Raw genomic sequence first — 17,991 nt, forward strand, 5'->3', positions numbered from 1 at the left:
GGTCCCTTCCAGCCCTAATGTCTATGAAATCTATGAACACAAATGTAATTTCCAACTAAAACAAATGTAATTGAAATCATGTTTTGGGAATAATGCCGCTTAAATATCTCACAAAGGTGGTGAGATAATAAGTACAATATGGAACTTGGGTACTAAAAACTCACATATAAGTATGATCAGCTGTTTAGAGAGACAGACAGACAATGTTGGTGAACCCTGACATTAGTAATGACTAATGCAAAGTGCATTTCAATGCAGTAATGATTTGTGACAGGGAACCTCTGTTAGTCCTGCACAAAACAGTTTTAAGAGCCTTTGAATGATCATGAATGGAGTTATTTGGGCTATGTGCATATGTACAGAATAATTTAATTAAGGATAATTTGCTATTTACAAAATGCTCTACCTCTGTAACTTAATGGGTCCATTTAAGGGCCCTGAGACCAGCCATGCATAATTCTCAAATCTAGCTGGGAAGGGTTCAGTGACCCTTACACAGGTCTCTGAACTTAATTCCAACTGCTAGGGTTGGGTGGGGCACAGTGCCTCTTTTAGAAAAGAAAACAAGCCAGCTGCCTTACAGGTAGGCAAACAGTCAGTCACATGTTTAAGACAGTCAGAAGTACTGCTGTTATGATCACTTGTCAGAAATTTTTTTCTTAGTGAAATCAGAAGTTCACATGAAATCTATGAAGTTAGAAGTCCACATTCTGAAACATGGGTACAACTCCAGGTTGCTTGATGAACCACATGTAATTTTTAGCAATGCCACTGCCAGAAAGTCATAAATGTGTTTTTTCTTTGAGGTAATGAGGTAGTATCTTATCACTTCTCAGCCTCTTGAAGGCTCAGATCAAGTGAATTTATTCAATTTGTACTAACTAACTGTAACCCAGGATCAGGCTCCAGGGCCTTATGCCTCTTCTGCCTACTCCCTGCTCTGGGGCCCTGTGACACTCCTACCCAGCTTGGATCAAGCCACAACCAGGTAGAGGAGCATAGGGCCTCAGGGCTTAATCCTGACATGGAGGTGAGGGATGCAGGGCCCAATGCAGCCCACAGATTGGCTCTCTGCTATTCATCTGGCCCAAGGGCCAAAACTTTGATCATCACTGCTCTAAAATAGTGTCTACTCAAGTGAAAGATTCTTCATAAAAATGGAGCTGTTTAATGTGTCAGTAACAGCTATGCTGACTACATCCCCATATTTCATGTACTTGAGGGCTGATTCACATCTGTAGCATGGCTAGTATTGGAAGCCCTGGTTTCCAGATGATGTCAAGTATTATCTTGTAGTTTTACTGACTGAAAGCATCACTACACATTAAATTTTAGGTGGCTCTGGAGCTTTTAACCCCTGGATAGCCTGCACATTGATATCTTTAAGTAGCTTAAAGGACCTCTTATGTGGCTCAAGTTATGCCACTCCAGGGCAAAATTATCTCTTGATCCACATAACTCAGCATCTTTTCCATTAATGTGTGGCCACTCCCCACCGATGTGCTGCTCAAATAAAAGGTTTAGTTTAAACTAGCACTAAGCCAAACAACACGTGTGTGGTTCACAGTGTAATGTGTAACAAGGCCCTGAAACTACCAATTCACCACGTGACTTTACCTAACATAGCTGTCTATGAAGCCAGACTACTGCACTAAACATTGTAGTGTTTGCAACAAACATGGCAGTGCGAAAGTTTTTACACTGATGTTAAGACGCTTTGTACTGTCAAAAACAGTCACCCAAGTCTTACTGAACTGCTAACAGAAACTATTAATTAGATGTATACTAGCTAGAAAGAAAAAAAAAAATCAGTTAAAGCAGATTTGTTATGAAATAAAGGGTGTTTTCCTTGAAGAGGTTTTTTTCCTGATAATTTTCAATGTGCCTCAACAGATTAACAGAGCATTTTGGGACAATTTCTACTCTCAGAGTCCAGTGAAGTCAGTACAAGTTTCATGTCGTAAAGGGGAAAATGTGGTTTTCTGTTATTGCCCAGTTCCTTTTTTTTTTTTTATTTATACTGAGAATGCAGTAAGAAACCTGAAAGGAAAAGCGCTTTGTATGTCTCTGGCTCCCTTTAGTATCAAAACAAACACAAACAGTTGATAATAATCAGCAGGGATCCGGGTTTTCCATTTCCCGCAGAAAAACGGAGTAAATGTAGATTTTACCTTTAACTGTAGGCAAAGGCAGATTTCTCGTTTTAGCAGAGAAACCCACAGAGTGTGCATTTTACAACGAGCTCCCTGCAGGCTGGCAGAGTTCTAGCTTGCAGGGAGCTGGGAGAGAGAAGGAGGAAGGCAGTGAGAGGGGGGCACCACCTGCATGAACATGCACATGATCATGCACATGACCCCAAGCAGCCTGCAGAACAGGCTGAGTGGAGGGGGGAGGGGGAAGACGGGGATTGAGGCCCCTGTAGGGAGGGAGGGAGGGAGCTGCTCAGGGCTGGGGCTGCTTCCCAGCCAGGCAGTGCTTGGGGCTTAGACCCCAGAGCTGCAATGCACAACTGCAGGGCCCCAGCAGGAAGCAGGACAAGGCCATGGGTGGCTTGTCTGGGGGGGGGGCTGGCTCCCCGCTGCCACACACAGTCCTGGGGGGGCAGAAGGGACCCCCTCCCAGATCTGTGTGTGGGGGAGGCGCAGGCTGCAGGTGTGGACTCCTGCACTCCTTCCCCGGGGCCTCTGCAGTCTGGTGAGCACAACCCAGCACAGTAAGGAAAAATGAAGCTGAGCGGAGAAGCTGCTTGCCACTGTGAGCTCCCCACTGCCCTGGCAATGTATTCCCTGCACATACCGCTGCTTTGAGGGGCATAATGCTGCACTGCTGGCTTCACTTCAGCTCTGCACACATCAGGCATGTCACCAGGACAGCATGGAGCTTGCAGCAATGAGCAGCTTCTCTGCATAGCTTCGCTGCTTCCTGCTGTGCCGGGTTGCACCTGCCAGGCTGTGGAGGCCCCAGGGAAGGGAAGCAGGGCAGGAGCCCAAAGTGGCGTGCAGCTTCTGCACTGTGCCCTGCCACCCTACTTCCCTTCCCCGGGGTCTCTGCGGCCCAGCAGGCATGGCCCAGCACAGCAGGGAAGACCAGGGCTGCATGGAGAAGCTGCTCACTGCTGTGAGCTCTGTGCTGCCCTGGCGATTTGCCTCCTGCACGCAGGGCGGCATTGAGGACAGTGGTGTGGGGTTGCACCCCTCAGAGCAGCGGCATGCGCACGAGGCATGTCACCAGGGCAGCGGGAATCTTGGAGTGATAAGCAGTTTCTCCACATGGCTTTGCTCGTCCCTGCCATGCCAGGTCATGCCCTCCAGGATGTGGAGGACGTAGGGCAGGGAAGCAGGATGGGAGCCTGTGCCTGCACCTGCACCTGCCCCACACACAGATCTGGGGGGGTGCAGGTCCTCCCCACCACCCTCAGAAGTATGTGGAGTGGTGGGGAGCCAGCACCCTCCCCACCTGCAGCAGGGGGAGCAGGGCAGGGGGCTGCAGACCTGGGTCCATAGCCCTGGCACCTGGGGGCTTTATTCTGCATGGATGGGGGAGCAGGGGCTGTGGGTAGGGAACAAGAGGCACCAGGAAGGCCGTTGGGGGGAGTGAGAGGCACAAGTAGGTTGGGGAGGGGCAGAGGGAGGGGGGCATTGTCTATGTTTAAAAGGGTCTTGAATGATTCTATAGTTCAATCCCCAGTTCAGATATAGGATTCATTATTCCCTGCACAGATATAGGATTCAACTCTTATAGAAAGAAGAACACCTCACTAGAGGGTATTCCACAACTTCCCTAGGCAGTTTGTTCTACTTTTCTATTGTTTTTACAGTTGCAAACTTTTTTCCCCTGAGATTTTTAAGCCCACTGTCATGCCCTGGCCCCAGTGGCAAGGGACAATAATGTTCTTCCTTCTTCTGTATGCCAAACTTTTCAATCATTCAGCTCCCCTTAATCTCCTTTCCTCCCAATGAAACATATCTAGTTCCTGTTTCTTAGCTCCTTTCTTCAAACAACCTCCTTTCCAACCATTTTATCACCTTTGTCACTGAACTCTGGACCCTCTTCAGTTTCTCTACTTCCTTCTTTGTCTATTTTTGGGTACCACAATTTAAGTACTCCAAATGAGGCCTAACCAGCACTGACTAGTTCTAATGATGGCTTTATGTACTGTATGCCTTTGAATTTGCATATTGAGTGATCAGAGTAAATTTTCTGCATGCTAAGAAAAACAGGAATTCACATTTAATTTCTCAAAGGGATAGTTGAGTACTGAAAGACAAATGCTAATTGTTGTGAATATCTGCAGGTATTTGTATTTGCCTTCAAGGCAAGCTTGTAAATAAGATTTTGAATTTTTAAGTATTGCACTGATCATTGTGATAATAGTTTAAAATATGTTTCTAAGTAGGATACAAAAATAAACTTTCTAATCTCTATGTAAACACAAGCCTTTTGATTTTGGGGGGGTTAGTCCTATTTTAATAGTTGTATGTGCTTTATATAGAATTCATTTTTTTTAAAAACCTCTGAAGAGATAAAAGTAATTAACAAGCGCCAGACATTTCTAACTACTCCTTCTGAAAAATGTTAAAGAATTGTTCAATACAGTTGGCACATCATTTCTGACTTTCGATAAGTCTTATATTCTGCAATAAAGCAAGGTTACTGAGTACATACAATCCAATCAATTTATATATATATTATTTTACTGGACCTGCCTATGTGTTACTCACACCAAAGAAAGCACATACTACAAGTACCTGCACTGAGGAGCTTACACTTTAAGGCTAGGGACAGACATTATACATTAACTGGTTGAAGTGATCAGAAACTGGTTTAAATCTGTAACAGAACAGATGTTCAGTGCACATAAACCAGTTTGAAACTGGCTGTGATAAACTTGGTTAAATGTAGTATCAGACTTAACTGATGTGGGATCGCAAATCAGATCCCATCATGCATTATTTTCATGAGGGCACCCCAGGGGTCCCCATGGCAGGCTGACTGCAGCTGATATGGTGCATTGGCCATGGGGCTTCTTAGGTTAAAACAGTGGTCTCCAACGTTTTAAAGCAGGAGATCACCTTGGCATTTAAAAGCAACCCAAGAACTACCGTGTGCTGCCACCACCCCCCTCTCCCCTCCACCCAGCAGGTAAGTCTGTGGGGAGGGAAGGGGGAACAGACCAAGGCAAAGGGAGAAAAAATTATGTGGGGGTGTACCTCCCCAGCAGGTAAGTCCCACCCGAGTCAACTTACCCCTGCTCCTGCCTCTGCAGCACTGTCCCTCACCACATGGAGCTCGATCTAGACCCTGCCCCTTCCCCACCCCATAAACTGATCTGCTGGGATGGGGCATGCATGTGAATGTACACGGGCATTCAGGCCCCAACCCCAGGCTTGGATCGAATCCAAGAGGCTCTGAATTCTGCTGGTGGATTGGGATCCACTGGTTGGTGACAACTGGTCTAAACTGCATAGACTGAACCAAGAAGCAAGTGAACAGACATTCACTTTTCATTATGGAAATGCAGCCATAGTTGCTCAGGCTAGAAGCTGTGGGGGGGGCACTAAAGCAAGCCTTCCCTTCCATTTAGCAGTGACTGGAAGGCTGGAGGGAAGCTGGTAGAGAAGCCCTCCAGACTTTTCCCTGCCTCCCTGCTGTAGCTGAGGTGGGATGGCCTGGGCAAGCCAGCATGCTGAGGCAGAGAGGAGGGAGGGGACCCCAGCTGGGTTCTGCCTAGCAGAGGTGAAGTAGCTCTGGGCTGGCACACTGAAGTGGGGGGAGGGAGAGGGGGTTTAAACCACTGCTCCCTTCCCTACACCTCAGTGTGCCAGCCCAGGGCTTGCAGCTGCCCATGCCCCATGCTCCTACCCCCTCCACTCAAGAAGCATGTTGGAAAAGCCTGGCTGGGGCTGCTGTGCTCAGCTAAGGAGCAGAGAGGCAGGGCCACCCTGCCCCTTGGAGCAGAAAGTACAGGCTATAAAGCATCCTGGGATGCTGGGGAACTGTAAGTTAACTTGAACCAGGAAGGGGTCTGGTACAGAAGTTCCGTAAACCAGTTTAACCTAAGTTAAGTCTGATACTACATTCAGCCAGGTTTATCTAAAAACTAGTTTTGGCCATTTTGAAAGCAGTTTATATGTACAGAATGTCTGTCCTGTTACAGGTTTAAACTGGTTTCTGATCACTTAAGCTGGTTTACGTGCAACTTCTGTCCCTAGCTCATGTGGGAAGAAGAAAGGGGTGACTCCCATTGATTTCAGTTGGATTAGAATGAGTCTATAATGAATTTCAAATTTAATATGAAAATCTCTTAGACTCAAGGCTAGACCAAATCATTCAAGTACAGGCTTGTGAAGGGAGACCCACACAAATGCCTCCTGGTATCGCCAATGCACAAGAAGCCACACATAATGCTATAAGCAATACAATATATTCCCCAGAGTGTATGAAAGCATATGGGTGTATGATTCTCTGAGCATAGGGACAGGGGATACAACTCTGCCTGAGCTTTGTATGGACAAGACGGTGGTTAGAGGAGGGGGACATTTGCTAAACCTGTAAAGGAGGGCTCCTCAGCAGCTCCAGAATGATGTTTGCTGCTTGTTCTTCAGTGCTGTAGGCTATGCCACATGAGTTGTGGCAGCAAGCTGATTTGTAAATTCAGTTATGATAATAATCTGAAACTCATAAGAAGCAAGCCAGCTTCTCCCTTATCAAATCCCTCACTTAGTGTCACAGGCTCCTATCCTTCTTGTTTAACAGAAAATATCCATCTATAACCCCCAAATCACAGCACAGCCACACTTTATTTTACACAACTGTGTTGTTGTGTCCTCTTTGTGTTCCATACCCTCACAGCTTGCCTTGAATTGAAGTCAAAAGCAGGTGGCAGAAAGTTACACTGAAATGTGAGCAATGAAAACAGAGGACCTTGTTGTATTTAACTTCACAAATGTTCTTGTAGCAGTTTCCCTAAACTGCTCTGCACCATCCCCAACTAACACTATCCCCACCCTTCTGGTGGCCTGGTCTAATCCCCCTACACTACATGCAGTAGTAAGAATGTAGTGGGGGGGAGATAAAAGTGGGTGACTGTGTCTCCTCCTTTGGTAGGGTCTGACAGTCATTCAGACACTGAAGGAGCCAAGCAGACTCCCTTTCCACAGGCACAGAAGCTGCTAATTGCTCTGAAATTAAGTTGTCAGTAGGTAGAGAATACCATCAATCTGAAAATCACTCTCCTACTAGGGTAATGAAGAAAGCCCAAGGGTAGCACAAAAACAAAGTATAGCGTCCTGTCTACCAGTTAAGTCCAAGCAGAATGAAACACACTGTCCTTGCAGAAGGCAAAATTCACTATCAAAGCTTTTCCTCATTTTTAATTGGGGGTGTCAAGCTGATGTAAGACACAACAACAGCTGTCATGTATGCGTGAATGTAAGTTTTATAAAATGCCTGTGCGCTCTACTTTAACGGTTTCACAAATAATTTCTCTGCTCCTAAGAACTGACAATTTTTTATACATTATTCAGTAGGCACTAGTGTTTTTTTATTATTATATATCTGTTCTTTTGCATTATGTGCTATGGCAAACCTCACACCACAAGTCAAATACCCTACTTATATTAACAGTCACAATAATAGAGCATGAATCATCTTCATGATCTACACAGTGCATGTAATGTTCTTTGGAAAGCTAAACAGTGTAGCCCTGAGAACAGTTGGAGATTGCTAGATATGTTTTGAAGTTAATCCCTATGGCTCCAACCATGTAAAAATATTAAGATCTAAATCTTTTTCAATGATATGTGGCTGAGCACTGGGTAAGAAGAATATACAGTAAGTCTGTTGTAGAAGCTGAAGAACAGTAATGGGACCTAAAAGTGTAGTAGGCTGTACCTCCAGGGGACAAGGGAGAAGGCGTGCTGAACTTTTCTGCCTTGCTGCTGACTTGCATGTAAGCAGGCAAGGATTCGTGAAAAAGGGATGCCACTCCCAGCTTACCTGCTTGCCACTGCAATGAGCACCATGGCAGGTTTTATTCGTAAGACATATTCAGCTAAAAACATCTGTTGCATCCCAAGAAACATCTGCTCCTATGACTTGCTGTTCATGCTCACTGCTACTCCTGCTCAAACGCAGGGAAGCCAGGGACATGTGAGCCAGGGACAGCTCAGGGCATAAACCTGGAGCAAAAACACACCATGGCAGCTGCACACAAACAAGCAGGGCTATACATTTGAAAGCAAGAGAAATGAATAGCCTGCCCATTGATAGACAGACACTTCAAAATAGGAAAATTTTGCCCCTGACTTATCTAGGAGTAACCCTGCATTGCTAAGCAGTACTAACCTGTTTTCTGGGATTGTGCCATGTGGTTTCATAATGGGACCTCTTGACTTGCCACGGGTTGTCTCATTCATGCTTGGACAGCCTTAACATGTCACATGACTTCAAACTTTACATAGGCCCAAAGTTACAGCAAGTCTTGATCCTAGTGTAGCAAAGATTTCTCTATTCCATTTTATAAGGAATGTGCTCTCCTTCACATATGTTATTGGGATAACATATCCCCAATCATTGCATTTATATAGGCTATTCTATGATTTCCAAGACTTACTGGCACAATTCAATAACACATTTTCATTAAAATGTTTGGTAGATTAAAGGTATCCTTTATGATACACATCTGGTAACAAGTTCTAGAAAATATACCTGTTGCTTTCTTCAGTATTTGCCCTCCTTGCCTCAGTGATACATATTGCTTCTTGCTAAATTAGTATATAAGCTGCATGACAAGTTTTGCTTTTTTCTGTGACTATAGTCCAATACTTATTGCAGTACTGTGATTAACATACAGTTTGAGTTGTATGGCCAAAGAGGTTTATTTCAAATGGCTACATTTCTGTATATAATACTTAACTTTGCATTCAGTTGTGGATGTATTCTGAAAAGCCACAAAACAGGTACTTCAGAGTTACATCTTTACATCCTCAGTTCTGAGTTTATGAGTAAAATAAACTTTACCACCACCCCCCAACAGCCAAATCAGCATTTAGGGTTTAAAAACCAAGCTGTTCTTTCCAGCCAGCTCATCAACTGCAGTGCACATGAATCCATCCATATTAATCTATACATTAAAAACTTGAAATAATCTTACTGATGCAGGAATTATGCTGCTTTATGCTACTGCACATTGGGTGTGTCTACATGAGACACTAAATGCGCAGTAGACTAATTCTACTGCACATTAGCATGTCACAGCAAAAGCCGTGCTATTGCACTAATGCACAATAAAATTAGCCTACTATGCATTAGCGTCAAGCACCGGCACTGCTGCGCAGTAGCGCCGATTACTTCACATTGAGTTTAGTACCTATTATCAAAGTCATGCACAGTAACTATAGCACATTAATGCATGTGGAGATGTGCCCATTGAGAGCAGAATTCAAAAGCAAATGTCTTTGTATTGGGCTAGTCTGCTAAAGGTGCACAAGAGAACTGTATAGCTGCATTATGTCCAACCTTCTTTGTTTCCCCAGCCCAAATGACTCAGTTAAACTGGGTCAGCTATGGGAGGCCTTCAGAAGCTTGGCAAGATCCATTAACTGCTCTGCTACAGAGAACAGATTTTAACTTTTACTTAATGGTGCTACGTGAGTAGTATAGGTCCTACAGTAGTAGCAGGAATAAGAGGCACGCTTTGTCACTCTTAGTTATATTGCACAGTACTTTACCCTGTCAGTAACCCCAAATGCTTCACTGGGACTACATGTAGATGAATATATTACTCAACTCACATTAGGGATGAATATATCATTTACAAAAATTATCTGTTTAACCTGCCCTGATTGTATCAGTTAAATGCTTAACTGATAACACAAGGGTGACCACCTTTTCAAAATGGAAAGGCGGGACACAGCCTGCTCTACTTCACCTCTTGCTGTGGAAGAGCTGCAGCCACCTGCTGGAGCAGCACAGGAAGCCAGGGGCCATGCACAGACTCACTTGGACACAGTTGCTGCTGGGAGCTGCTCCACAGGGCCTTTGGCAGAGGGGAGGAAGAGGCAGTGGCAAGCCCCACCAGGCAGCACACCCCACATGAAGCCACGGGTGCCAGTAGCAGGTAAGAAGCTTTCCCAGCCCGCTGCAGCCACTAGCACACCGGGAGGGAGGGGGTAAACAAGCTATGGGAACTACAGTCCTCCCTCCCACTCTTCCCCTGGCCCCCTTCTCCTCTCTTTTCCCTGCTTGCCCTGCTACTTTCCTCCCTGCTGGACTGTGCCCTGCATTAAACGTTAATTGGTAATGCATTCCTGGGACAAATATACTTATCGTTGAATCATTTAACCTTTCACTTCCCTAATTCACTTAAAGGTGGTAAAATCAGAACTGTGAGCCAGACTCTGCTCTTATTAATACCACTGTAAATCTGGATTAAGTGGAACGTATCCCAGATTTACCTTCGTGTAAATGAAAACAGAAGGTTACCAAGGATTTGTTGATAGTAAAAAGTCCTATTTTTTACGGAGTTAATAATCTGAAAACACTTCTAATTTGAAAATTAGAAAAATATTATTTCTTTAAAAAGCAGTTAATCCTCTGAAATGTAAGTCATCAAAACCACAGTTCAGCAATTCCTGCAGTGGTAAGATGTTGAGGTCAAAAATAGTACAACCTTTTTGAAATCTCAAGCATGGTAAGTATCCTACAGATTCCTTTGACTTTAACTTTGCATGTGCTAATTACCATTGTGCTATTAATAGCTTCTCTTTGTTTTAAAAATTTCAGATATAACAAATTAACCAGTCTTTACCAAATATTTAGGCAAGCTACCTTTGCCTGAATGAGGTGTTCAGAATACAGGTTTCAGGAAGACCAGGCTGAATTCTTGCTCATTGCCCCAAGTATGGCAGTACAGAAGCTCAGAAATCACACTTCAGCTACATATTTCCTGGTGAAGATGAAGAATTTCACGGTATATAGCTCCATACCCCACAATCACCCACATATTTCCTACTCTGTGACAAGTAGCTTATTGTTTGACACATAGAGTAAGTAGTAGACTCATGGTCCCCTGCTCTTCTCCTCCATATGTTGTGGTTAGACATTATAATTCACATTTGAAACTCTACACAGTGTTCAGAGTTAGCACATGCTGTGAACAGTCGCATGTTAAGAGTTAATACCCACTTTGAAGTGAAATTTTCTGAGTTGCTGCTATAGGGCTGGCAAGCAGAGGTGTGGCTAGGAGCTGCCAAGCTTCCCCTTTCTCTAGGTATCCAGCAGCTCCCAGCCATCTTCCCCCTCTGGTCTTCATGGCTCACCCTCCACCCTAGGGGGTTACCCCCCCAACCCCATGGCTCAACCCAGTTGCCAAGGATCATTCCCAGCTCCAGGCTCCCTGCAGCTCTTGGCTCTCCCTGGCGCTGTCATTCTGGGAGACTTAGAGCTCTGAGGATAAATGGTTGAGGGATGGCTGGAAGCAGTGCATCCTGGGATGCTGGAGAACTGCTTCCAGTTTGTATTGGCCCCATGGAGGAGACTAATGTTACTCTAACATAAGCTGCCTAACAAACTGGAGATTATCCTCAGAAGAGGAGGTGTAACTCTGAGATGCTCAGAGCCCACTTAGCTTATCTTTTCCTGCATTAACATATGGGCATGCCCATCTTAACAGCATTTAACACATTGGAAAGGTAACATGTAACAGTATGCCTTAGTCCTTGGGCTTAGACTCAAGGTGTGAAGAGCCCTGCTATAATCACAAAGAGGCACCACGATCATCACACTTCCACTTAGTCCAGTTTGTGACCACTTGCATCCCAGACACATTCTGGCAACAAGTAACTTAATGGAAAAAAAGGAAGCTTCATAAACTACCTCTATAGTTGTTTGCCTAAAGCAGTCACAGATATTCAAGGCTCACATTATTTAAAGAGGGAAGAATGATCCTTCCTGGGTTCGAGGTCATTCAGGATGCAATATTAAACAGAAGTAGCACATCCACCTTTAAACAGTAAATCAAGTGTCTTAGATAAGTTTCCTAGACCCAAAGAATTATAGGCAATAGTAATATGAAATGAACTGTGTTATTTAAGGTACTCACCTTATCGCCAGTACCAAAGAAGAATTGATTTTCCAACCTTCCACAGAATGATGAAAGATTGAAGAGCTGCCCTTTCGAATTATTTTATCAGAGCTATTGATCATCGATCTACTCAAACTCATATAACCGTCTCTGAAATGCAATACAGGAAAGACATAATAAGCCAGGTGCTACATCACAAATATCAATGACATTTTCTTTACATACATGAAAAAAGCAGCAAGAATCTCTCTCATTTCCACTCAGTATTTGTTCAATAAAATAGATTACATTTAAAAGAAGCATGGCACTTGATATTCATTTTCCTGCATCTAATAAGAGATGGATCATAAATTTGGTGCTCCCAATCCTCCACGTCTGTTTTTTGAGCTACTGAAACATGAGGAACTCTCATACTGAATGGAATGAATGTGATAATGTGCCCACGCTAACTTAAAACTTGATTTCTAAGAAACACAGAGCCTGTAAAATTTTAGAAGATGTAAAGCTAAACCAACTCAATCAGTGATCTTATCTTATAAACAAGTGGGATATGGTCTTTACTCAAAAGAAATCCCTGAGCACTAAGTGTTGGCTGATGATTGCTGAATGCTTAAGGAAACAGACATAATAAGAATAATGACCACACAATCATAAAATTGTAATTGGAGAGTTAAAAATTGTAATAGAATATAAGGCACGTTCACAGGTGGATCCAGGATTTTAAAAGAAGGGTGTGGGAGTAGTTACCACCTCTGCAGGGTGGCTGCACACCTCCACTTCTGGCCTCCCCCCCTCACACCAGGGCAGGTAGACCATGCCATGAGAGCAGCAGCCAGGGACTTCTTTTAAGTGCTGAAAACAGGTAAGAATCACATCCCCCTCCCAGCTTTCAGCAGCCCCTCCCCACTTCCTGTCTACGCTCAGCAATACTCAACACCTCTCCTTGTCCTGCTTACCTTGTGCACCTCCCCTTGTCCTGCACACCTCATTGTCTTGCTCACCTTCTCTAATTATATCTCTGTCATAGGGAGGTATGTCCACTGCCACTGCTCTCCCCACCACTCCTACCTGGCTCCAGAGGGGGCTGCAGGGAGCAACTGTGCAAGGAGTCAGGCTTGACTGGGGCCAGAAGAAGCAGCAAGGGGGTTCCTCTGTCCCTGCATCTGCTCTCAGGCTGGTGGGGAAACACCTAAGGTAATGGGGCAGAGAGGAGCTGCCCATCAACTGTAACCACCACTGCCAGCTGAGCCCAGCTCCCCATGTAGCCTGGCTGGAGTGGGGCAGGAGCAGCTCTGGGAGTTCCCCCCTACCCCTGAGGGTCCTACTGGGATCTGCCCTTCACAAATTATATTGAGTCTAAAGTCTGCATTTGTGTAGATCTATAAAACCACACAGATACCACCTGAGCTATGCATAATTGCAAAATGTAGCTCTGTAAGTTCAACTAGAGTTCTTTGATTCATCAGTGAATCAAAATAACTGCCTATAATATATTCCCATGATCAAGTGCCTGCCATCTTACAGAATTTAAAAATCACTTAACAAACTACATATAGGAATCCTTTAGCCTACTGAGAATGCACAGCCATCACAGAAATAAGAATACGTAAATGCTCTGTGGAGCTTCTCAATGCAAGTCAGGTCTCAAATTAAGGAGACTGAGCATGCCAGCTGTAAGATTGCAAACTCTTTGGGGAAAGTTCCCATCTTTTCTTCTGGGTTTGTACAAGAGACTCTTTGATGACCGTGCCTAGAACTGAGGTGATACAAGTAATAAAGAGCTATGTACATAGAACATTATGCAGTGGATTAAGCCAAAATGAAGAAAAGCACATCTTCCAATTTAAACTGCAGTGGGACTTTGATTAGGCCAAATGTAATTACCTAAACTGACAACTGGCTAGCATTTGCAGAGTGTTATGGTTTAAACATTCCATAAATGGTCAGATGATATTTTATAACCCATCCAAAAATCAATGCCTCCAGCAGTGCAATACACCCTTGCCTTCATGTTCTGATAACGAGTACTGACTCAGATGTTAGACTTCCGGAAGTTGACAGCTCTCACACCTTTTTGCAAATGATCCTAGTTATTCTAACTCAGAGAGTCGCACAAGTCTCTACACTCTCATGTTTGATAATCAGAATCCATTTACAAACTATTTTATTTGTATTGTATATGCAATAAAACTGCTCTAGAACAGTGGTAAATACTGTACGTTATCTGTCATGCAACAAGATACAGTACGTACTTCTAAAAGAAAATTAACTAAATCTGTCAAGCTAAGTACCTAATATAAAAACAAACTGGAAATGATTTTTGTTTATGTTGAGTTAAGAGTAATTCATTAGGTATTTTCACATCCTAGGTTGCAGAATTTAGCAATTCATTATGTTGTTTGTACCTAAAACTGCTTTACCATGTGAAATGTGGCTGTCTTGAGCCTTTACAATGTACTCTACCTCAGTAGTGAACTGCATATATGGTGTGGTACCATAATGTTAAATCATGCTTTCAGGTACTGAAAGTAAGTCCTAAATGTTCTGCATTATAGCTCTTCTACAATTGCAAAAGAATGTTATAAATTGATGTGTGTTCCTCCTATTATGTATTCTTTACTTCAGCTTAAAATGTTATTAAATACACTAACAAATAAGGAGATAAATTTACATCAGGAGAGTCTGCCTTGTATCAATAGTTAGATAAGGTGAGATAACCAATCTAGACTACTGCCTAACCCTCAGACCTGTGCAAAACTGCTGCACACCTAAAGGCCACTCTATGGCAGCGGCAACCTTGAGTGTGAATCCCCTTACTTTAGGGACATACTCAACTCTCAGTCCACACACAGCATTCATTAACCTCAATGAACCAGTAGTCTAGGGGAGAAAAGGATCATTAGTCAATTGGAGTTGTAACTTTGAGTTAATGCAATCCATTAAATGTAAACATGTGCATTAGAACGTTAATAACCAAATTTTCTACTCAATAGACGATAATGCAATTTATGAAACTTCACGCATCATATGCTAAAAGTTATGTATTTCATTACTCAATTAACCTTTAAAGCTCTGCTTTAAGTAGACATTATGGTCTAGCAGATAAAACATCGCAAGCTTATATAATTATTGACTTGTAAAATTTTGCCATTAAATTATATAGATCTAAGATATTTGAGTGCTTTATAATACTACACACTTAGCCATAAGCCTTGTGCAGCTCCTGTACAATAACATATTCTAGAACGTTTGAGTTTCACAAGGAGAGACACTAGCATATACTAGTGGGCCATCTATGTCATCATCTCTCTATTGCCAGTATTTTGGCAGCACATAGCAAGACTGACAATATCACACAATGAAAAACTGGCTTTGCTTTAACAACTCTGTAATGTTATTTTCAAAGTAATTTTCAATTTTTGGCAGAGAAGGGAAACTTCTGAGGGCAGAGTAGTGCATTTTGTATCCCTGACTTTTACAGGTAGAATTAACATTCAGATCTTGAGACTTGTGCATATAGAGTGGAGCTTCACTCAGAGGAACTTCTTGTGCAATAAGGTGCTACTTATTTTGAACAGGGGGTTTCAGACTTCAGCCTGTTGGAGTTACACTAACAATTATTTCTTCTGTTCTGTTGAAAGAACACAAAATGATGAATAATGCTCTTTTATTTTCTTTGCCTTAATTTTAAAGCATACTTTGGTTTCATATTTAAAATAGAATAAAATGTGTAACATATATAAACTTTGTAACATATATAAATGCTTGAGATTTCTCCATCGAACACATCCTGTAAAAACACGACTAAGTGCTAAATGAAACATACAGGTGGAATCCTATTAGCTAATTTAGCCACAATTTGACTAAAACAATTAAACTAGCAGTTTAGATTCTATTTCCACAAATCTCTCCCTATTTAGGGAACGCGTACACAGGCGTTTACAGTATAGCTGTGTGAAACAGTTGTGTGTCTCCAAGACACAGTCCTACCTCTAGTGCTCTACATAATAGCTGTGCTCAGAGACTTTGCCTCTAGTGTAGCTGAAGCTCCTGAATGCCTCATCAGCCTCTCTGCACCCGAGGCCAATAAAAGGTGTGCATAGGACAGAGATGGCTTTAGAGCAGGGTGGACATGGAGGGGACATGTACAAGGCTGTGCTTCTCTATGGGATGGTCTGTGAGGGTGCACCACATGGTGCTTCATACCTTGGAAGAAAACTGAGGCAGCAGACCACTTCACTTCCCAATTCCCCTCATCAAGGTGTTAACCCCATGAACACTTCTGGCCTCTAATATGGTGAGGATAGAGACTGCTATATCTAGTTAGGGCACTGTATATCTAATAACATCCTGCTAGTCAAAAATCACCATCATAGCCTGCCTTTCCAAAAGCAGGTGCAACCTTGCCCAGCTTTTCAGGTCCCTCTGCTCCTTTCAGATGGACTCTACTGATGCCCCCCTTCTCCCAGAGTTGATCTGGTACCACAAGTCTCCCCACAGGTTGTCATGTCCTTTTCTAGTGAGCTTCCCCAGCTAGTAGGCCATAAACTCATTTGTGGTCCACAGATTCCTGGCAGAAAACTTGGGACAGCAAACAGGAACACTGCATCATTGCCTGACCCTCCCCTAAGTTGATTCAGTCTTCATGGCAGTGTTAGCCATGCCAGCAGTGGGCAGCCTGAAAGCAAGCCCCTTTAAAGGCAACATGAGAGCAAGACTGATTTGAGTATCCTGCTGGCTGGGCTCAGACTGATCATACATGTCTGAAAAGGGCAGAGAGCAGTTTGTGGGACTCTATGCAGCCTGTGTGCAAATTACTGCTGTGTGAACTTGGTGGGGAAGGGGGTAAGGGAGTCTAGAAAGCAGCCTCCTCCCCAATATCACCTGGGTGGTGAAGCACTGGAACAGGTTACTCAGAGAGGTGGTGAAATCTCCAGCTTTGGAGGTTTTTAAGGCCCAGCTTGACAAATCCCTGGCTGGGATGATCTAGCTGGGGATGGTCCTGCTTTGAGCAGGGGGTTGGACTAGATGACCTCCTGAGGTCCCTTCCAACCCTTGTTTTCTATGATTCTTTGATTCTAATACCCACATCTAGATGCCAAGCGCGCAAGGTGCCTGTGAGCTCCTATATACCCTAGGCACCCAGAGGCTATACTTGCAATAGGTGCACATGTGCACCCACAAAATCATGAACTGTGCGTACCCCTGGCAGCTGAGGGGGCACAGCAGCAGTGGGACCGTGACGGCGAGCAATGATAGCCCACAGACTCTGCTGACAGTGTTGGCAGCACCTTTTTGTAGGGGGTGCACTGCCATGCTCAGGGGGTGCATGTGCACCCACGTGCACCCCCTACACGTTGCCCGTGCACAAAATATAACAGAATGGCACCAAAGCTGGCATTGTTCACATTGCACTTTTTGGCTCTGGGGTTCTTTAAAAAAATAAAATAAAAAACTTTTTGTCACCTGTGCCCAAAAAGGAAACTTAACATCTCTTTCACCTTCGCTAGCCTACTAGGACTTAAACCTATTTTTTTCTTTTTGTGCATGTCTAACTGAGACATTTTACCTTTGCCCATCTCCCCCGTATACGCACCACATGTCTAATAAACTTGGGGGGAAGCAGGGCAACTTGGGACAGCAAATAGGAGCACTGCATCATTGCCTGACCCTCCCCTAAGCTGATTCAGTATTCATGGCAAAAAAGGTGATGGACTTGACCATGTATCGAGGGAGTTTGAGGTTGACAAGGGGCGGAGGAGGGAGTTATAGCTGAGCAATAAAGGAGGGGGGGGGGAAACAAGGATCATGACTGAGCCGATTAAGCACAAAGGCTGCCTTTCTTGCTAGTGGAGGAGAATAGACTGGGGGGGGGGGGGAAAAAAAAAAAAAAAAAAAAAAGAGGG

General features: G+C 43.8%; 1 protein-coding gene across 1 annotated transcript in view; it reads right to left on the minus strand.

The window, feature by feature from the left end:
- Positions 1–17,991, minus strand: part of ST8SIA4 (ST8 alpha-N-acetyl-neuraminide alpha-2,8-sialyltransferase 4) — a 135,413-nt gene that overhangs the window by 115,032 nt on the left and 2,390 nt on the right. Inside the window, exon 2 of the mRNA XM_019517209.1 lies at positions 12,104–12,235. Coding sequence (XP_019372754.1) covers positions 12,104–12,235 — 132 coding nt within the window. The remainder of the gene's footprint in view (positions 1–12,103; positions 12,236–17,991) is intronic.

This window comes from Gavialis gangeticus, unplaced genomic scaffold, assembly GCF_001723915.1.
Source record: "Gavialis gangeticus isolate Ggan-Ray unplaced genomic scaffold, GavGan_comp1, whole genome shotgun sequence".
In the NCBI taxonomy this organism is placed as follows: Eukaryota; Metazoa; Chordata; order Crocodylia; family Gavialidae; genus Gavialis; species Gavialis gangeticus.